The sequence below is a fragment of the Plecotus auritus genome (assembly GCF_963455305.1).
Source record: "Plecotus auritus genome assembly, chromosome: 1".
In the NCBI taxonomy this organism is placed as follows: domain Eukaryota; kingdom Metazoa; phylum Chordata; class Mammalia; order Chiroptera; family Vespertilionidae; genus Plecotus; species Plecotus auritus.
This window is the reverse complement of record NC_137770.1, coordinates 223,388,582-223,411,516: the sequence shown is the minus strand read 5'-3', so window position 1 is coordinate 223,411,516 and position 22,935 is coordinate 223,388,582. Positions and strand designations below refer to the sequence as shown.

General features: G+C 41.1%; 1 protein-coding gene across 3 annotated transcripts in view; it reads right to left on the bottom strand.

Annotated features, from left to right (window-relative positions):
- UGDH (UDP-glucose 6-dehydrogenase) overlaps nt 1-21,187 on the bottom strand; it is a 31,339-nt gene extending 10,152 nt beyond the window's left edge. The window contains exons 1-7 of one of the 3 annotated variants that reach the window (XM_080681377.1): nt 19,403-19,460; nt 12,167-12,251; nt 11,769-11,937; nt 5,307-5,408; nt 2,091-2,291; nt 1,782-1,979; nt 1,171-1,318 (exon numbers count right to left, since the gene is read on the bottom strand). In XM_080681377.1, coding sequence (XP_080537503.1) covers nt 1,171-1,318; nt 1,782-1,979; nt 2,091-2,291; nt 5,307-5,408; nt 11,769-11,937; nt 12,167-12,183 — 835 coding nt within the window. In that variant the 5' untranslated portion in view covers nt 12,184-12,251; nt 19,403-19,460. Of the gene's footprint in view, nt 1-1,170; nt 1,319-1,781; nt 1,980-2,090; nt 2,292-5,306; nt 5,409-11,768; nt 11,938-12,166; nt 12,252-19,402; nt 19,477-20,316 lie in introns of those variants that run through there. The other 2 variants (XM_080681378.1, XM_080681379.1) reach the window with 2 other exon arrangements.
- Nucleotides 21,188-22,935: the final 1,748 nt, after the last annotated feature.

Below are 22,935 nucleotides of genomic sequence, written 5' to 3'. Positions count from 1 at the left end.
CTAGCTGGTTTGGCTCCGTGGATAGTGTTGGCCTGCAGACTGAAGGGTGCCGGGTTTGATTCTGGTAAAGGGCACATGCCTGGGTTGTGGGCTCGATCTCCAGTAAGGGGTGTGCAGCATGCAGCTAATCAATGATTCTCTCTCATCATTAGTGTTTCTATCTCTCCCTCTCCCTTCCTGAAATCAATAAACATCTATATATATAAAAGCCTAAGCAACTGTTTGACCATTCGACTGTTCGACCGGTAGCTATGATGCACACTAACCACCAGGGGACAGACGCTCAACACACAGGCATAGAAACATGGAACAGACTGATGAATATCAGAGGGAAGGGGGGAGGAGGGTGGGTGGGAAGATATTAACCAAAGATCTTATATTCATTCTAGAGGCCTGTTGCACAGATTTGTGCACCGGCGGGGTCCCTCAGCCTGGACTGCGGGGATCGTGTTGAAACCAGCAATCCAACATCCCCCGAGGGGTCCCAGATTGTGAGAGGGTGCAGGCCAGACCAAGGGACTCCACTGGTGCACGAATCTGTGCACCAGGCCTCTCATCCTATATAATAAAAGGCTAATATGCAAAACAACTAAACAGTAGAACGACCAGTTGCTATGACACACACTGACCACCAGGGGGCAGATGCTCAACGCTCATGGCTGGAAGCGCTAAGGATGTTCGACTGACGGCTTAGGGGAGCGGGCCTAAGCCGTCAGTCGGACACCCCCTGCGGGCTCCCAGACTGTGAGAGGGTGCAGGGCAAGCTGAGGGACCCCGCCCCAGAGCGCACAAATTTTGTGCACCCGGCCTCTAGTATATTATAAAAAAAAAAAGTTCCTGATAGGCTGAAGGCTACATGTATAGTGGGATGATTATTTTAAGGGTATTAAGTTAAACAAAGCCTTCCTTAAATTTATTTTATTTTTTTTTTTAAATAGATTTTCACTGATTTCAGAGAGGGAGAGGGAGAGAGAGAAATACCAATGATGAGAATCCTCAATCAGTTGCCTCCCACAACCCAGGCATGTGCCCTGACTGGGAATCGAACCGTGACCTCATGGTTCATAGGTCAACACTCAACCACTGAGCCATGCCAGCTGGGCGAGACTTCCTTAAATTTACAGACCCAACTAAATGAACCCACTTTATGTACTGAAATTTTCAGCTTACCAACACTGGCTTTCAGAAACTTATTTCCAATTCTCTGGTCCATTCCAATGGCTGTTGCCACCTCTTCTACATCAGCTCCTGTTGCTTCGCAAAGGGCACTTATAGAGTTAATGCTGCTGATTCTCTGGGCAAGAAAAGCATTTGCTGCCTTAAAAAATAAAAAAAGGAAAACTATGATAAGCTAAAATAGCAATTTTATACATCTGGGTTTATATTTCATTGTGTTGATGCAAATTACTGAGGGAAATATAAAAGTTACTGATGGGCTCTATTTAAGGAGGTAATAAATAGGTTGGTAAGGGAAAATGTTTTAATTAGAAAAAAGATGATTCTGAAAGAGGGTAAAAGAAGGGAATGACTTTAAAAAATACTGTTTTATTCTACCCTCCATTTTCTAAATTTTATTAAAATTATAGAATTTTCCAGAACATTTTATATAAGGGGGAATATTTAATCCCCCTTGTGAAAATTATCTCATAATGTATAAGAATATTATCTTCAAAAGGATACCTTTTGTTAATATTAAGAAAGTAGCTGTGTAACCTAACAGTTTATAAGAAAAATAAAACGTTGGCCTTAAATTAATGGAGAGTTGAATGCTATGTACCAACCAGTTTGGAAAGTTCTGAAGACCAAGTATTAGTGGTGAGGATCTTTTCTTTTGGAACCCAGTGCTGATACACAGCGCACAGTGCCTGCACAGCTCTCTGGCCCTCTGGGGTTTCATCCCCTCCAATCAGCACTCTGTCTGGGTTCTTTAGGTCCTTGATGGCCGTTCCTTCTGCCAAGAACTCAGGGTTGGACAGAACCTAGAATCCCAATGCAAAGAAAGTTTTAAGCTAGAATTAACTGTGAACAAACTTAAGACATCAATATTTACATAAGAAGAACCAGATTCCAATGCTTCCTTTTTTTTATACCTGTAGGTTCAAGTTGGGTTTTGTGTTTGCATCAAATATTTGACGAATACTTTCTGCTGCCCTCACAGGAACCGTGCTTTTCTCGGTCACAATTTTGTACCCATGTGAGTTTTGTACAATGCGTCTAGCACAGGCTTCAATGTACTTCAGATCTGCTGCACGGCCCTTCCCCATTCCGAAGGTTTTTGTCGGAGTGTTCACCTGGTGAAAGTATCCGGGATTAAGAACAGATTATCTGTGAGATACTCAGCAATTTCAAGATAGGCTGTGGACCGTCAATTAGCTAGTCAAGTGGGAAGTTAGCTGTCACCAGTAGCCCTGACTTTAATCCTCATTCGCTCCTCAAAAACAATACATTTTATAAATATAATCACCAGAAGGAATAGCTTGAAGCTTCTGGAGGATTAATTCAGTAAATTTTTGTTGAGAACTACCATACATGTGTCAGACACCAAGGCAGACAAGTTCCAAGCTAAAAAAAAAGTGCTATAGCTATAAAGATGAATGAAATAGTTCTTATCCTAAAGGACTTCACAATCTGAAATGAAATGTAAATTTTCTCTTCTTTCCTCTCTTCATTTTATGTAATATATTATCACTAGAGGCCCGGTGCCTCAAATTCATGCATGGGGGGGTCGTCCCCCTCAGCCCAGCCTGCACCCTCTCGAATCTGGGACCCCTCGGGGGATGTCCGACTGCTGGTTTAGGCCCGATATCAGGGATTGGGCCTAAATCGGCAGTCGGACATCCCTCCCACAATCCTGGACCACTGGCTCCTAATCACTCACCTGCTGACCTGCCTGGTTGCCCCTAACTGCACCCCCCCCACCCCCGCTGGCCTGATCATCCCAACTGCCCCCTCCCTGCTGGCCTGGTCACTCTTTTTTTTTTTTTTTAATATATTTTATTGATTTTTTACAGAGAGGAAGGAAGAGGGATAGAGAGTTAGAAACATCGATGAGAGAGAAGCATCGATCAGCTGCCTCCTGCACACCCCCTACTGGGGATGTGCCCGCAGCCAAGGCACATGCCCTTGACCGGAATCGAACCTGGGACCTTTCAGTCCGCAGGCCAACGCTCTATCCACTGAGCCAAACTGGTTTCGGCAGGCCTGGTCACTCTTAACTTCCCCCCCCCCCCGCCAGCCTGGTCACACCTTACTGCCCCCCCCCCCGCCAGCCTGGTTGCCCCCAATTGCCCCCCTCTGCCAGCCTGGTCACCCCTAACTGCCCCCCCCTGCTGGTCTGGTTGCCCCCAATTGCCCCCCTCTGCCAGCCTGGTTGCCCCTAACTGCCCCCCCGCCAGCCTGGTTGCCCCCAACTGCCCCCCCCCTGCTGGCCTGGTCACCCCCAACCGCCCCCCTGCCAACCTGGTCGCCCCTCATGGCCCCCCACCGGCCTAGTCGCCCCACACAGCCCACTGTTCAGTCATTTGATTGTCCCTCACTAACCCCCCTGCCGGCCTGGTCGCCCCACGCAGCCTGCTTGTTTAGTCGTTTGGTCATCCCTCACTAACCTCCCTGCAGTCCTAGTCATAGGCAGCCATCTTGTGAGGGTGTGACAGTCAATTTGCATATTACCTCTTTATTATATAGAATGGTCTTTAAATTCCTTTCTTACTATCCTTCTTTATAGACCATATCAATAGCTTTTAAAAATGTTTACAGTATCATTCACAAATACCTTCTTGGCTCATTAAAGCTAAGAATTATTTAGCATTTTCAGCATACACAAAACTACGTAGACAAAGACTATCAAACAGAAAGAAAAATAAATCCTGAGCCCAAAGTCCAGGCATTTAGTTTTGGCTTAGCTCTCTTATATAACCTTGGGGACGTATGGCTACCTTTGCCTCAATGACCTCATCAGGATAACACTCTTTAAAATCTAACACACAAGTTTTATAACACTGATAAAAATGAAAGTACAAGAAGGAAAAAAATGGAAGTACACTGAAAATTATAAAATTCTATACAGGAATAATTTTGAACCAGTAGGAAAAAGCGCCAATTTTCTTCTCTTGACAAGCTTATAACCTAATGGGTGACTAAAGAAATCAAGCCAAAATAATAAAAATTTGAGGACTGAGTTGAGGAGTGAAAAACAGGAAGAAAAAGTTGTTTATTTGTATGGAACTTAGGAAGAGAATTAGTCATGAAGCCATGGTGCAATGGAGTACAGAAGGGAAATGATGGCTGGCTTATGGGATAAGGCGAAACATGCCAGAGATGGGAGATGATCAGATGGCTTCCCTTCTGCAAGCTTAAGTAGAGGATGGGTAGGTGAATCATAGAAGCTGCACCAATTTCTCCGAAGTAATTAAAAAGGCCAAAAAGGGAGAGAGATTGGCTTCGTTACCACTTTTTTCAGGAGTTCACATATCTTCACAGTGCTGCTTTTGTCTCACCAGTCAGAAAACACCCCTTCTTTAACTTACAGTCATTAACAATATGCATAGAGGTATTTCTTCCCTTTTTCTCACGGGACCCAGTCAAACTCACGCCACTGGCTTCACCTTTATTCTGTAAGGCCCTAACGGTCTTGAGTCATATAACATCCTAACTCCTCAGACACCAATTGGTGATAACTATACCTGCACACACAGAATATGTGAGTAGATGGTTACCAGGACAGCAAGAAATAAGTTACCTTGGTTCAAATACTGGATTATCAGAGTTTACTCCCAAGCACTGAATCTATTATTTTTTTTTAATTACAAAGGTGCAACAGTTTAGCCATACTATGAGCTGAAGATATCTGTAGGCTAGCCTGGCAACCTAACCAACAGATGCCAAGTTCCAAATGAATTTAAAATGAGTTTTGGAACATAATTCATCTAGATAGGAGATGCCTGTAAGTTTGCAAGCAAACTTTATCTGATTCTCTTTACCTCACCTCCACCAACCAGAAGGGGAAAAATGATGAAATAAAATACTATCACCATATGTGCTCACACATTACCAGCACTTCCTAATTCTATATCTCAGACTAGAACTTTCTCTGAATTTATTTGTTCAATGATCTAATGACATATTTGACCAAATGATTAGAGATTTGGCAAGGTGTTAGACAAAGTCAGTGACAACCAAATTCAACTGGATAATGCAATCCTAAGCAATGCTGTGGCTAACTACAATGCATTTACTATTAAAATAAAATGAAACTTCTGTATAGTCAAGAATACATTAAAACACACACAGCAAAGGAAAATACTTACAGAAATAAATACAAGATCGGCTTCTTTAATGGCATCATCAATATTGGTAGAAAAAAATAAATTTTTTCCTCGACAGGCTTCTACCACTTCTTTTAGTCCTGGCTAAAAAGAAAAAAAGAAGAGGAGCTGTACATACTATTTACCAGTTATATGAGATAACCTAAGAGTATAGAATTACATGTGTTAAAGAAGCAGAAGTTGTCTTTGCTGGCTTGGCTCAGTGGACAGAGCATCAGCCTGCAGACTGAAGGGTTCCAGGTTCGATTCCGGCCAAGGGCACATGCCTGGGTTGCGGGCTCGATCCCCAGTAGGGGGGACTGGGGACATGCAGGAGGCAGCTGATCAATGACTCTCTCTCATCATTGATATTTCTATCTCTCTCTCCTCCCTTCCTCTCTGAAATCAATAAAGAAATGTATTTTTTTTTTAAAAAAAGAAGCAGAAGTTTATATTGTAAGTTAAAGGTCTAGACTTGCTCTCAAATAACACCTGTGTACAAAAATCAAAGATCATATACTAAAGGCCATAAAGTGTACATTATTTAACATTATTCAATAAAACAAATTAAACCTCCCATAATTAAAGCAGCAGCTTATTTCAATGCTGTGTCATTGTTTACCATGTGCCTGATTATTTCATAAGAGTTAATAATTAACTCTGAGTATCAACACAATTATCAGGAAATTCAATGTCTTCTGTGATTTCAAGCAAACATTTGATTTCACATTATCATTATGAATATAATATAGGTTTTTACCCCCAAGAATTTAGGCCATACAACTGGTGAAACAGTCACTATTTACACATACATGAATATATTTTTTCTAAGTTATACTATAAGAAACACTTCTAATGAAAATTGTTACTTTTCTCATAGTTTAACAGGAGATATAGTAATGTTAAGAATATTAAGCTGTGCTGCACCACCTAACAAGCATTCCTGCCCGCCCGCCCCCCCAAAAAAAAATCAGAACTAAATCTAATCAGACCAGTCCAATAAGCAAAATCCAGACTGAAAATTTCTACAGGATAAACAACTTGGTTTCTTCAACAAATAAACTAAAGAGAAAAACCGAGAGAGAAAGAGAGATTAAAATATTGTGGTCTTGAAAGACACTTAAGTGACACGAATCTGTTGGGATGTCCGGATCTTACTTGCACCCTGATTCAAATAAACTATGGGAGGAGGAACATGTATAAGAATTCTTGATATTAAGAAATAGTTTAAAATTTTATCAGTAAAAACGGTGATGTGCTTACATTTAAAAAACAATTATTTTAGAGATACATAATGAAATAAGTATAGATTAAATTATAAATAATCAGGATGGTGGTTTTTGGAAGGGGGGACTGGGCCATGTTGATAAATTGTTGAAACAGGGTGATGGGCATATGGGGATTCATTACGCTATTCTCTCTGCTTTTAGTACATTTGAAATTTTCCATAATAAAAAGGAAAAAAAAAAAACAACAACAAAAAAAACAAACCTAAACCACTGAAGCTTACTTTTCTTGGGAGAGAGGTTCAAACAATGCCCACAATATTATGGATGTTTATAAAACTACCTGCGTATATAGCAAAGTAAAAAGCCACTTCAGGACTTTAGGTTTAGAGTTATATCCAGAAGCAATTTACTTTTCTTCATGGTTCGGAGGCCTTTGAACATAAGCAATTAGAGGAAGTATTAAATGTAAATTCAATTTCCATTAGTTTGACTAAAATATATACTAGGACCAGCAAAATACATGAACCAACCATGGATGACACTACAACCATGAATATAGTGTCATCAATCATAGTAACGTTTCCTTGGTGATTTTGACTAGATTCTGGAAAATCAGACTAAAAGGTTATGGGATTTTGCAGAGGAATTTAATTCAGTCCTATGTATAATCTCCTAATACTATATTTAAATTAACCTAAAATTAGGGCAATGCAGAATTTCTTTAATATGTTTTTTAATTGACTTTAGAGAGAGAGAGGAAGGCAGAACGCACACGCAGGGATGGGAGGGGGGGGAGGGGGGAGAGGGGGAGAGAGAGAGAGAGAGAGAGAGAGAGAGAGAGAGAGAGGGAGAGAGACATCGATGTGAGAGAGACACATGAATCGGTTGCTTCTGGTGCACACCTAGACTGAGGACTGAACCTGCAACTGGGTATGTGCCCTGACCGGGAATCAAGTCAGCGACCTTTCAGTGCATAGGATGATGCTCAACCAATTGAGCCACATGGGCCAGGGCTTTTTGTTTGTTTATTTGTTAATCCTCACCCAAGGATATTTTTACATTGATCTTTTAGACAGAATGGAAGGAAGGGGGAGAGACAGAGAGAGAGAAGCATCGATGTTAGAGAGACAGATGGATTGGTTGCCTCCCGACTGGGGCCAGGGATTGAGTTAGCAACCGAGGTATGTGTCCTGGACCAGAATCGAACCCGAGACCCTACGGTCTACGGACTGATGTTCTACCCACTAAGCCAAACCAGCTAGGGCAATGCAGAATTTATACTAAGTTTCAATAAGACCTCAAAATTAACAACTACATTACTCTGCTAAAACCAATGGGATATTTGTAGATCTTCAGAAGTGATACAGAAGCAATTAATAATAAAGATTCTACCTTTTATTAGAGTCATTATGTAATTACCATAATAGTAATTAGAATTTATATAATACTTTTTATGAAAAAAACCCTCAAATCCTTTCATAGGGTAAAATTATCTTAAATTTCACTCAGAAAAAGAAAAGCAAATTATTCATTTTTTTAAAAAAAAAAGTAGTTATTAATGCCTTAGCTGGTTTGGTTCAGTGGACAGAGAATCGGCCTGCGGACTGAAGGGTTCTGGGTTCGATCCCAGGAAAGGGCACATGTCCGGGTTGTGGGCTCCATCCCCAGTAGGGGGTGTGCAGGAGGCAGCTGATCAATGATTCTTTCATCATTGATATTTCTCTCTCTCTCCTTCTCCCTTCCTCTCTGCAATCAATAAAAATAAAATAAAAAGTAGGTATCTTTATCAAATTAAGGAATCAATAAAACATTAAATTTAAAAAGTAGTTATTAAATTAGTTTAATGAACAATGTTAAGGAAAAAGGCAGACTATTCAATAAATATGGTAACACAAAACAAAATGTTTTAATTGTTAAATATTAACAGTATCTACTACATTATTTTCTGAGTAAAAACTTAAGTAACTTAATACCACATTAAACGTAAGTAACTTATTACCACATTTTACACTATAAATCATTACTATTTCTTTCTCATGGAATACAAAATGACTACTTTTTTATTAATATAGTTTTGACCCATAAAATATAAGCCTATAAGATTAGAAAGAACCACAGTAGCCAAAACCGGTTTGGCTCAGTGGATAGAGCGTCGGCCTGAGGACTGAAAGGTCCCGGGTTCGATTCCGGTCAAGGGCATGTACCTTGGTTGCGGGCACATCCCCAGTAGGAGGTGTGCAGGAGGCAGCTGATCGATGTTTCTCTCTCATCAATGTTTCTAACTCTCTATCTCTCTCCCTTCCTCTCTGTAAAAAATCAATAAAATATATTTTAAAAAAAAAAAAAAGAAAGAAAGAACCACAGTAAACATAAACTTCTAGGCCTTAAGTATATTTAGTTGGGTTTCATTGTGGCCTGATATATCTTTTTTTGGGGGGAGAGAAAGAGAAAGAGAGAAACACTGGTTTGTTGTTCCACTTATTTATGCATTTACTGGTTGATTTTTGTATGTGCCCTGACCAGGGTTCAAACATGCAACCTTGGCTTATCCATACAATGCTCTAACCAACAGAACTACCTGGCCAGGACTTGCCCTTACAATTTTTTGACTTAACAATGATGCGAAAGCGATATGCATTCAGTAGAAACTGTACTTCGAATTTTGATGTCTTCCCAGGGTAGCAATACACAGTACCATACTTTCTCATGATTCTGTTCAGCAGCAATGATCGTGAGAGATACTCTGCAGTGTAATGTGTTGCCAGTGTTTTTTGGATATTATGTTTTGCATCCCATCATGTCTACAAAACATCTGTGTTTACTGTTTCTGGTGAGAAAAGGAAGGCAATTGCTCTTGAGATAGAACTTGAGATAACGGTCCAACTGTAAGCTAACGTAAGTGTCCTGAGCATGTTGAAAATAGGCTTTGCTAAGTTATGATGTTCAGTAGATTAGGTATATTAAATGCATTTTTGACTCACAATAGTTCTTACAAAGGGTTTATCTGGATTATAACCCCATTCATAAAATGAGGAGCACCTGTACTGCTCTGAACCTTTACTATTCACAATCCTTGACCCAACACTATTCCTTTTATCTTCTTCCGAGTATTTTACCTCTCATTTCCAGACAATAAAGATTACCAATGTCAGTCATCTTTATTTCATGTCCCCACCAACAAAACTGTCTATATGTTTCTCCATCCTTGTTTGCTTCCCTTCAGTCTCCAAGAAGAAATTTTCAAGGCTAATCCCTCCATTTGTGCTTTTGATCCCATGCTTCAGCTCTTTCTACATTATTCCATCAATTAGCCCTTTCTTCTTACGCTTTTGACTATTCCTTCTCTATGTGATTTGTCTACTTTAGTTTATTAATGTGCTCGATCTTCAAATATAAATAAAATCATTGCATTTACCCTGTGCCCCTCTTCAGTGACCACCCCCCCTTCTAAATTAAACTTAAGAGTCTTACTTTTTTTCTACACTCTTTCACCCTCAAGCTCCTATCATTTGTAATTATTCTTACAAAAGTTATAATCCCCTCCATCATACAAAATTTAATGAATATGTCTCAGCCCTTACTTCTCCTGTATTTGTTATCGTTGACAGCTTACCTATTGATTCAGCAAACATTTATTGGACACTTCCTATGTGCTCCTCACTGTGTTAGTCACTCATAACCAAGACATACATCTCTATGGAGTTTGCACTATTAAAACTCTTCTGGTATTTGGTTTACCTTCTCTGAAATTCTTCATTGCTTCTCTATGGCATTTCCTCCTACACCTAACATCATGATTTGCTTTAGATAGTTAGGTGCTTCTATGTTGGGGACATAAATGTTTACAATGGTTATATCCTCTTGTTCGATTAATCCCTTTATCATTATGTAATGTCTTTCTTTGTCTCTTATTATAGTCTTTGTTATAAAGTCCATTTTGTCTGATGTAAGTATTGTTCACTTGCATAAAATATCTTTTTCTGGACTGGCTAGGTAGCTCAATTGGTTACAATATCATCCCAATATGCCAAGGTTGCATATCCAATCCCAGTCCCTGGTCAGGGCAAGTACAAGAAGCAACCAATGAGTGCATAAATTAGTAGAATAACATATCGATGTTTCTTTCTCTCTCTTTTTCCTCTCTCTCCCTACCTTTCTCTAAAATCAAGAAATAATAAAAAAGGGTTTCTGTCATGAGTGGCACACGTAGAGCAGCTTGATTGCGCTATGTGCGGAATCGCCATCAAGAGATTTCGGAAGCATAGTTTTTTGGTACTTGGGCAGCTGGTGATCATTGGTCCTGGCACCCACAAAAAAAAAAAAATAATAATAAATAAATAAATAAATAAATAAATAAATAAAACATATATCTTTTCTAGCCCTTTCCTTTCAGTCTGTGTATGTCTTTAGTTCTGAGGTGGGTCTCTTACAGACAGCATTATATATGGATCTTGTTTTCTTATTCATTTAACTACCCTATGTCTTTTGACTGGAGCATTTAAGCCATTAATATTTAAAGTGGTTATTGATAGGTACATATTTATTACCATTTTTTCTTTATTGTTCCCCCCCACCCCGTATTTATATATAAAAATACTGAATAGAAAATGCTACCATCAAATTTTCCAATGCTTCCTTGTTGGGCTTCAAAATCATATCATGAATTCATTTACAATGAAATAATTTTTAAAAAGGGATACAGAGAGCTTAACAAAATAGTTAAAAGCATATTTTCTTAACTATAAATTCTCTAAATTCAGAAATTTTGAAATTCCAATTAAACAAACTTGTGATACTAAACACTAAATATGAAAGACACGATTTACCAATCCAAGGTTTACCTGATATAAGTACAATAATCCAAGACCTATAACAGACTTATATGAATATTATAAACATCCATAGTTTTGTTTTTACTGAATACCACTTTTTAATTTTACTATTATGTTATGGTAACCATAGTAAAATTAGAAAGTAGAGAAAAAGATTACCCACAAACTCACTGCACTAATACAACCATTATTAATATTCTAATTTACTTCTTTCCAGTCATTTTCCTGGTCATACTTGACATAATTGTAATTATAATGCCCACAACAATGTATATCTAAATTTTTTCACTTAATTTCCTATCTGTTTCGAGCATAGATTTTTTTACATCAATAGTAAGTTATTTCACAAAACCAGTAAGAAAACAGAGAACATAAGAAAAAAAGAGTTGTATAATATGGTTTACCTCATAAATAGGGAGCGTAGGAGAGTTCCATGCATTGATTCTTGATTCATTGACATCAACAACCGTTACCTTGATTTCAGGGCACATCTGAGCTATGACACTACACGTGGGTCCTCCAACATAGCCCGCACCAATGCAACAGATCTTCTTAATTTCAAACATGACTGTACTAGAAGAGAAACAATAAGACTGTTCTACTATTGAAAACAGAAAATTTAAAATCACATTGCATATTCATCACAAAATAAAAATTGTCAAGGTGCCATATCTGGAAAGATTTCCTACATTCACACTCATTAAGAATTATGAAAATAGCCCTAGCCGGTTTGGCTCAGTGGATAGAGCGTCGGCCTGCGGACTGAAAGGTCCCAGGTTCGATTCCGGTCAAGGGCACGTACCTTGGTTGCGGGCACATCCCCAGTGGGGGGTGTGCAGAAGGCAGCTGATCGGTGTTTCTAACTCTCTATACCTCTCCCTTCCTCTCTGTAAAAAATCAATAAAATATATTTTTAAAAAATTATGAAAATAGTGATAAAAAATAACATTCCAATTGGATGACCAAACCTGTTCTCAGCTGCACTAGTATGAAACATAAGGAAAAAATTACAATAACTGGTATTACTGGAGAAGAGCCACAAAGATTATAATGACCAAATATTTAGAAAGTCAAGAAGCAAAATAAAATCTTACTTAGGCCTCTTAATATATGAGAACAGCTTTGATTGTGGAGGTAAAGTTCAAGGGTGAAATACAGTGCAATTCCTGCTTAAATAAATGCTGGTATACAAAGGTCAGCCTTGAGACCGGTTTAGACAAACACACGATAGTAAGATTAGTTCTGTAGTCCAGAATTGGCCTTTGAGATTATACTCTCTACCCAATTTGGCTTCAACAGTTTACTTTTAGGTATTTGACAATGATCTTAAACTCAATTTCAAATTTAATCAGAAACCATGAGATGGTTAAAAGAAAGAAATTTCTGTAGTAACCAAAGCTGTAACACAGTTTTGTTTTTTTAATCCTCACCCGAGGATATTTTTTCCATTGCTTTTTAGAGAGAGTAGAAGGGAGTGAGGGACAGAGAGAGAGAGAGAGAGAGAGAGAGAGAGAGAGAGAGGGAGAGAACATCGATGTGAGAGAGACACATCGATTGGTTGCCTCCCATATATGCCCCAAAGGGCCAAAGATTGAATCTGCCCTTGACCACCGGGAATTGAACCAACAACCCTTCCGTGCACAGGCTGATGCTCTTAACCCCCAAATCACACCGGCAAGGGCTTGGCAGATTTTCAAAAACCATTAGTTAAATTGATTTACACTAAATCAAAATTATGAAGGACTAATTTATCCATAAGAATGTCAGTTTATTCATTATAGTGAGAACAAAAACTGTCAAACTGATCAAATTCTTAGAATTTTACTCCTTGTCAAGACCTCGGACATCTAATTCATGGATTCCAAGAAAAGAAAAATGATAATCAGAGAGTTCAATAACGTTTTAGTATATTCCTACATGGATCAGAGAAGGCTGATCTCATTACCATGCCAGGCAAGTATATCCCTAATCTTCATTGGTTCTCTGGGTAGATTTGCCTACTGGAAATGAATGAGCTGACCAAACCACAAAAGTATCCTGGTCTGTATCATTAACAATTAACCCTGGCTTATAAACTGATCGTTAGTAGTCATAAATAGCAGATATCAACTCATAGAGTCTAATCTCTAATGACTTTTTAAAACCATATAAAGAAACAGAATTTTAGTAAAACAATAAATAATAGAGGCCTGGTGCATGAAAATTCATGCATTAGAGGGGGGGTCCCTCAGCCCGCCCTGCCCCCTCTCACAGTCTGGGAGCCCTCAGGGGCGGGAGGCGACCCAGCAATCAGGGGAAAGTGACACCCCCATCACACCTCTGCTGCTGCCACTGCCAGCAGTGCAAGCCTCGGCTGGACCTGGTTACCTGAGCCTTAGGCGGCCCTGGGCAGCTGGGGATGAGGGGACTGGGGAACTCCGGAGGCAGGCGCCCTGGCGGGGCTGAAGATACTGGGTGCCGCCATCTTTGAAGGTGGGGCAGTCAATTAGCATATTCCCTCCTTATTGGCTGTGGGCACTGCCATCTTTGCACTGGTGTGAGGGGCAATTAGCATATTCCCTCTTTATTAGATAGGATGAGCAGAAAGCAGTACTCTTAATGATATACATACAAAGAAATTTTTTAAATTTGTTTTTTGTTTTGAATAGGTAATGCATTCACATGGTTCAAAAATTAAATCCATATAACAAGGTATATACTCTAAGAAGTCTCATGCCTACTCCATCCGTATCTACTTTGTTCCCACAAGCAACTCCTTTATTAGATTTTTTTGTATCCTTCCAGTATTTTTAACACAAGTAAATTCTAATAATTTTTTCTTCCTAAATTCAAATGATAGAATACCATATACACTATCAACATTTGTTTTATTTTCCACTTAATGCATTCTGAAATCCCATGCATTTCCTCTCCTTTCTCTTACTTTTTAAAAAAAGTTATACCGTATTTCATTGTGTGGATGTACTTACCAAAGCCATGCTAAATCCGGTGTTCTCTTCTTAATAATCTAATTAAGTGGACTGACAGTTTCCTATCATGTAAAGCCATAAAAATATGGTATTCTTGCCCAGCTGGCATGGCTCAGTGGTTGAGCATCGATCTATGAGCCAGGAAGTCATGGTTCAATTCAGTCATGTGCCCTGCCTGGGTTGTGGGCTGATCCCCAGTGTGGGTTGTGCAGGAGGCAGCCTATCAATAATTCTCTATCATCATCGATGTTTCTAGTTCTCGCCCTCTTCCTTCCTCTCTGAAATCAATTAAAAATATTTTTTTTAAATGATATTCTTGCCCTAACCCAGGGGTGGGCAAACTTTTTGACTCGAGGGCCACAATGGGTTCTTAAACTGGACCGGAGGGCCGGAACAAAAGCATGGATGGAGTGTTTGTATGAACTAATATAAATTCAAAGTAAAGGAGCGGAGGGGAGAGCAAGAGAACCGGATAGAACAGCCGGATCCGGCCCGCGGGCCGTGGTTTGCCCAAGGCTGCCCTAACCGGTTTGGCTCAGTGGATAGAGCGTCGGCCTGCAGACTGAAGGGTCCCAGGTTCGATTCCAGTCAAGGGCATGTACCTTGGTTGCGGGCACATCCCCAGTAGGAGGTGTTGCAGGAGGCAGCTGATCAATGTTTCTCTCCCATTGATGTTTCTAACTCTCTATCCCTCTCCCTTCCTCTCTGTAAAAAAATCAATAAAATATATTTTTAAAAAAAATGATATTCTTATTAAACATTTAGGATTACAAGATTCACCTCAGCAAAAAATCAAAATTTACTTTGGCAACCATCCATCTTTCATTTCTTCACCCTTCTTCTACTTTTCAGTTCCGCTCTTAACCACTGTCCATGCCTCAAGTGCCCTATACACCAGGAGAAAGAAAAACTACATGGGAGGAAAAGACTGCAATGGGGTAGCTAACTGGCTAAAGCTCCCACCTGTGGGAAGGGGACTTCTGACTCTGGAGCAGGTTTACCAAAGATGTGTCTCCAGCTTTCGCTGCTGTTGTTCCCATGTCTACAACAGAAAAGGCTCGGCATCTGTTTTCAAAAAAATTGCTTCAAGTCCTAACCGATTTTGCTCAGTGGCTAGACGCAGCCATGGGCAAACTACGGCCCGCGGGCCAGATCCAGCTGTTCTATCCGGTTCTCTTGCTCTCCCCTCCACTCCTTTACTTTGAATTTATATTAGTTCACACAAACACTCCATCCATGCTTTTGTTCCGGCCCTCCAGTCCAGTTTAAGAACCCATTGTGGCCCTCGAGTCAAAAAGTTTGCCCACCCCTGGAGAGCGTCAGCCTGCAGACTGAAGGGTCCCGGGTTCGATTCCAGTCAAGGGCACATGCTCGGGTTGTGGGCTCCATCCCCAGTAGGGAGCTTGCAAGAGGCAACTGATCAATGATTCTCTCTCATCATTGATGTTTCTATATCTCTCTCCCTCTCCCTTCCTCTCTGAAATCAATAAAAATATATATATATTAAAAATTGCTTCAACTTACTTCAGGCATATTTCCATCTTCACCTTCATGAAAAATTACTATTTTCAATTTAAGGGTCTACTGTGTAGGCATAGCAGAGAATTTAGCCATAGAGGGATACAGGACCTGATACTCTAGTTTTAACAATTTATTTTAGGGAACGATTCAATCGAAAGACATTAAACACCCTACTATGTAACAGCCACTACTGTTCTACCAGTATGTACATAAAAGTAAACATGGCAGATACAGTTCCTACTTTTTTATGGCTATATTCTAGGAGCACACACAGACAAAATAATGGCAGTTGTGACACAATCCATATAATGAAATAATCATGTAGGAGACAGGGTGGGAGGGAAAAGCTGTCTGTGGAGAAAGGGCTACATTAGATCGGGTAGTTAAAGAAGGACTCTCTGAAAAAATGACTTTTAAGCTGACTTAAAAGTTGAAAAGGAGCTAGTTGCACCCAGATAACATGGCTAAATTATACAAGGCAGTACAAACAATAAATGAAAAAATGAGTGCTAAAGTCTATGGGGGGGGAGGTGGGAGGAGAGTCAAAATAATAAGGCATCTACATCAAGGCAAATGTAAAATCGAAGCTTGACCTAAAGAATGAGTAGGATATAGAAAGTATAGATTAGTGGGGGAGGACATTCCAGATGAGAAGAGAATAAATAAGGACTTACAGACAGACATGAGTCCAAAGAAGTGAGATCTGTCTCGCTGGACAAAAAAGTGGATGTTAAGAAGTAGTGAGTAGACCTAACCGGTTTGGCTCAGTGGATAGAGCATCGGCCTGCAGACTGAAAGGTCCCAGGTTCGATTCTGGTCAAAGGCATGTACCTTGGTTGCAGGCACATCCCCAGTAGGAGGTGTGCAGGAGGCAGCTGATCGATGTTTCTTTCTCATCAATGTTTCTAACTCTCTATCCCTCTCCCTTCCTCTCTGTAAAAAATCAATAAAATATATTAAAAATAAAAAAGAAGAAGAAGAAGTAGTGAATAGCCCTAGCTGGTTTGGCTCAGGTCCCGGGTTCGAGTCTGGTCAAGGGCACATGCCTGGGTTACAGGCTTGATTCCCAGTGGGGGACATGCAGGAGGCAGCCGATCAATGATTCTCTTTCATCATTGATATTTCGATCTCTCCCTCTCCATTCCTCTCTGAAATCAATATATATATATATATATGTGTGTGTGTGTGTGTGTATACATATATACATATATATATATAAAAGAAGTAGTGATCCTAGAATGGAAATGAATTGAAAGTGGGTCTTGAATGCCTCTTTCAGGAAAGCATGGCCATAACAATCCATGAGACTACAATTTAATAACTTAAGGTAAAATGGCAAAAGTAACTTAAGAATCAATGGTATTAATGTAGCTAAAATCTAATAATTCCACTGAAAAAAAAGGGGGGTGCTGAGGAAACAAAGGGAATGATCAGCCTGGAAAGAGGGAGTTAAGAACAAGAATGACATTGTTTATGTCAGTCCTGTCTACATAAAAGTACACAGAATCTGGAAGTCAGAAGTGTTCTGATTTCAGAGAATAGGGCAAAAACAGGCTTTCCCAATGCTTGGATGGCATATTCCCCAAAATTCTTTGTTCTGATTCCATGCTGCCTTATGAATTCAGATTTCCAGGAACCATAATACTAGAAAGTGATGGCCTGGATTTGAGACACAAGTATTCCAGGCACTGAAATACAATTTCTCTACTGTAATCGCAAGGTTCCATTCTAGCGTATTCATCAGTCCCTTATGAGCTTAATCATCATAAGTTAACATTTAAAGCCTCAGTAACTTTGGGTTCATGGAGGGGGCGGGGCGATGGAACTACCTTCCAGATATGTAAGGCTGAAGATCAAGTCCTGAACTGTAATGAACCTGAAGAACTACTACACTGTAACACCCTTACTGGACAGCTAGCCAACCTCTCTCTCTAAGTAAAACCAATAAATGTAGAATACGTAAAAAGTGTCATCTCAAAGTATTTTTGGACCAGAGGATTTCTTTGGGTTACCAGTTAATCCCATAGTTGAGAGGTCAATAGGGGATCCTATGTGGCCTCAATCTCAAGCAAAACAGGTGCTGGCTGCACATGCTTAAAAATGCAGAGAGTAATGCTGAACTTGAGGGTTTAGATGTAGATTCTCCGGTCATTGAGCACATCCAGGTGAACAAAGTGCCTAAGATGCAGCATTGAACTTACAGATCTCATGGGCAGATTAACCCACACAGGAGCTCTCCCTGCCACATGGAGAGGATCCTACTGAAAAAGAGCAGATTGTTCCTAAACTAGAAGAGGAGGTCGCACAGAAGAAAAAGATAACCAGAAGAAACAAAAACTTATGGCCGGAGAGTAAATTCAGTATAAAATAAATGCTAATAAAAGCAAATAATAATAATAATGATAACATGGATTGAATGTGTACATGAGGCAACTTGAGCTCAAGAAGTTCATAGATTAATAAGGTACTCCCAGTTCTTATCTGTTGCTGTTCGCCTCGATACCTAGAACAGTAGGCTCTCAATATATATTAATTGAATGAATAACTCTCCATGAGGGTCTACCTTTATAAATGAAGACTATTATTTTAATATCTTTAGCTCAGATGGCTGATCATAGTATTTTTGCAGAGACTGCCCAGAAACCTATCATCTTCTCCTCTTTAGACAGAACTTCAGTATGTCTTCCCAGTTATTTCTTAACCACCTTGACTGCAAGGCTGTATTCAGCTTGCCTCGCGTACAACAGATGGAGTAAACAATCGATAGCAGGTGGACCTGTATTATAGAATTACGTATGTTGCTGGGATCCCTGCATTGCTATTTCATAAGAAGTGTGACTGTAAATGACAATGGGAAAATTACGAAGAAGTTAGATGTATAATCTGTGCAAATCCAAACAAATTATCTTTGGAAATTTCAATAAAATTTTCAATAAGCTTTAATAGGGAGCTTGATACAGTGTTAGTGATATACTTTCCCCGACACAGATGTCTTCTGATTCCATTTCCTATTTCTACTTTTTTGTACCTTCTGACCCTCCCTACTGAGCTGTCAGGGAAATGGGAATGTTTGCTTTATAAGTCAGTCTGAAATGAGTTTTTTACCTCTGTATTTTGGGAAAGTTACAACAAACCACGTGATTCCAAAACTACTCTTCATTTTAAAATTTTACAAATTGAGGTCAATATTTCTACCTAGAATATGTGGCTAACAGGGAAGATCCTACTACAATCTAAACTACATATAATCCCTCCACCTCCACCCCTCTGTATACTCTGCAGGAAGCAATGGAGTAACTATAGCTGGATATGTCAACTTCACAAATCATTTTAGTCATTTTCAAAAGTTATATACTAACAGATGCCTGACCCAGGAAAAATACTAAACAGTGAGAGAGTGCTAATGTTATATCTAAAGGGTTTCTTTAGCTGTGGAAATAGTGAGAGACTGTATGGAATATGCTTCTTAGTTATAGATTTTATGTTAAAGAAGTACAGTGGTCAGAGAAGAAATGTGATCCTTCCAATCAGGATTGTCTACCACTTACCTTTAACTAGATGCTGGGTATTAACAAGCACATCTCAGAGCAGACAGTAAGCTCTTTCATTTCCAGAACCCCCCTGAAAAACAGACCAGACTACTGTTCTCTATTTCTTAGGGGATTTGAAGAAACTCAAAGACTCACTGTGTCTTTGAGGGCAATCAATGGACAGCCCTCCTCTGTACATATATCCATAAAAAGCTCCCAACCAGTGAATCCCTCTTTTCTGGATTCCAAAATTCTCAACCCTACTCCATTATCTTCCTATTTAAGAGGTATAATTTATCAAGGAATCATGCAAACATGATCCCCTAAAGCACCCAAGACAGGCCTTCCCTGACATGAAATAAAACAACTTATATGGTGTAGCGGCAACAATGCATTCCAGGACAGCCCATACAGATGCCACAATAGAATGTCTTAGGATTTCGCCCTCAAAAGGGCTTTCTGGCTTCGTTTTCTCGTTAGTTTCTTAAGAAGAGCCAATGGAGGGAAGAAAGCAGCAGCCCCCAGGTAAGCAGACTTCACACAAACAAAAGACCATGCATGATTCTGAGACCAAAATGGGGTCCCTAACCAGAGGACTGCTTCCTTCGGTGGGCGTTCGGCTTTCAGAGGGGCCGGGGAAATCTCCTTTACTTCAACTCAGAAAGTGAGAAAAAGCAGAAAGAGATGCGACTGGAAAACTCGCGAGTCTGGGATAAAAAGCCCAAAGCAATACCATCCTAGGGCAGCAGATCCAAAAGGCGATTCCTGCCCAGCGCCTACAGGAGGAGACGGGGGTCTTGAGACAGAAAGCCCGGGACTGAGCGCTGGGAGGGACCTTGGAGCAGCGTGCACACCCCAGCCCAGCTCCCTGCACACGCGGGACCCCGGAGCATCCCGACGGGGCGGCGAGCCAGCCCGGGAAAGGCGCTTACCCACTTCCAAGCACCGAGCGCGGCTTCCACTCCTGTCCCCACGGCTCGGACAGCTCCTCCCTCTGGGCCGCACTGCAGCCGCTCCGCCAGGTCTCCTCTCACTGCAACGAAAGTCCCGGGCCTGGGCCCGTATTTAAAGGCTTCTGCCCGAGAAGGCGGAGGCTTCATTCCCCTGTTGCCAGGCCCTCCTGGACTCCTCTCTCCGCGGCAAGCCTGCTCCTCCTCCCGCCACACCAGGCCGGGGGCCCGCCCCTATTTCCTGCGGGTTTCAGGGTCAGGGCTGGGAGGGTCAGGCCACGCCTCGGTCGAGCCTGGGCCAATCCGCTCTGGCCAGGTAGGCGGCCCCGCCCCTGCCGCGAACATCTGTGGGCGGAGCTGCGTGCGCAGCGGTCCTCTGAGGCTGCGGGGCTGGGTCCCTGGCGCGTCACCGCCTTGGTTGTCTGAGGCACTGGGATCACGGTTGCGCCCCGCTTCCCTCCCGGTCACCGGGTGTTGGCTAACGGTCCGCGCTGAGGTGCTGCCGCATGCACACTATGTCAGGCATGCTTCGGGGTTACGGGGGGGGGGGGGGGGGAGGGAGGAGAGAGAGACTGATCCCACTGCCGCCCGAGGGGACCGGAAGGTCCGGGCCCCCCTTCCGGTCTCCCCAGGAGCCGGGAGGGCCGGCCTTGTCTTTGGCCCGCTAGCCTGAGGGTCAGACGGGCCGGCGGCTGACTCCCCTCCCACGCCCTCCAGGCCCGCCTCACCCTGCGGGCTTGCGGCCTAAGGTTGAGTCAGATCCGGTCCAGCCCGCCGCTTCTGGGAAGGAGATGCCTGACGTCTGGAGGATGCTGAGTCCTGTCGTGACTGGACCACTTAGTGCCCCCGCCCCATCCCTTGGGAGGAGAAGCGGGACACCCACGCCCTTCAGAGATGTTTTGTAGATTTGAAACTCCTGCCAAATTCAGGATCTGGGGTGTCTGTGCATGATACTTAGCAGAATATGCAACATGTAAGTCCCGAGTATGCGGGAGGGTAAAATTAACATATGGAGCCTGCCCACTTTTAATGTGGAAGGCAGTTCTGTTTCTCTTGTGACCATCCCAAGGTCATTTAAACCTCAAATAAAAGCAGTCATGACATTTGGTTTCCCTCATTAAGATTACATCAGGTGCCCTAGCTGGTTTGGCTCAGTGGATAGAGTGTCGGCCTGAGGACTGAAGGTCTCGGGTTCCATTCTAGTCAAGGGCACATGCCCAGGTTGTGGGCTCAATCCCCAGTAGGGGGCATGCAGGAGGCAGCCAATCAATGATTCTCATCATTGATGTTTCTATCTCTCCCTCTCCCCTTCCTCTCTGAAATCAATAAAAATATATTTTAAAAAAGAATTACATCAGGTATCTGTACTAGAAGTCAAAGCATTTTTAGATATGTCATGAAATCAATTAGAAGATTATAAAGACCTTAAAATACCGCATAGATGATGTTTTTCTTGATAGGATCATGATGACGACTTTTTTTTTTTATATTTTATTGATATTTCACAGAGAGGAAGGGAGAGGGATAGAGAGCTAGAAACATCGATGAGAGAGAAACACCAATCAGCCGCCTCCCGCACACCTCCCACTGAGGATGTGCCCGCAACCAAGGCACATGCCCCTGACCGGAATCGAACCCGGGACCCTCCAGTCCGCAGGCCGACGCTCTATCCACTGAGCCAAACCGGTTTCGGCATCATGATGACGACTTTTAAAAAGCTGTTGAATGTTGACTAAATAAAATAATTTGCTGTGACTTGTATAAAGTGTGATAGTATACATAGGCATTGTACACTCTATGCAGTTAAATTCTATCATCCATCAAATATTTAGTGCATTAGACATTATCCTAGAAACCGAAGATGCAAAATGAATCAAGACCCAATTCCTTCTTCCAAACTCACAGGCTAGTAGGAGAGAGAAATGAACACATAAATAATTGCAATGTATGTAATATTATAATAGAGGGTATCATTTTTAACTTGGCATATAGATTTGTTACCTATTACAATTGGCTAATAAAAAATAAAATAATGTACTTTTCTATTCTTCCCCTTCTTATGATTTCAACATTTTTCTACCTATTAATCACTTTACATTCTTTGTTAGTATTTTGATAATAACAATCTTCACAGTAATCAGTAAAATCTCAGAAATTAAATCAGAATATCAATATTAGCTAGAAGGGACCTTTGGATCTAGGATAGCCATTCTCAAGATGCGCTGACAGTCTTTGAGACCCTTTCAAGGGATCCAGGGCGTCCAAACATTTTCAAGATAAAACTAATGTTACTTGTTTATTCACTCTCATTCTGTTACAAACATATTGGAATTTGCTAGAGGCTCGTGGACATTGTAATATATTGAATGCACACTTTTAGATTTGCAAAACTGTCAAGCACAACCTGGCTGGTGTGCTCACAGGTTAGAGCATTTGAAGGGTCATGGGTTCAATTCCCGGTCAAGGGTATGTACCTAGGTTGCAGGTTCCTTCCCAGCCCCAGTTGGGGTGTGCAGGAGGCAACCAATCAATGTGTCTCCCTCACATCAAAGTTTCTCATTCTCTCTCCCTTCCACTCTCTCTCAAAGTCGAAGGGAAAAA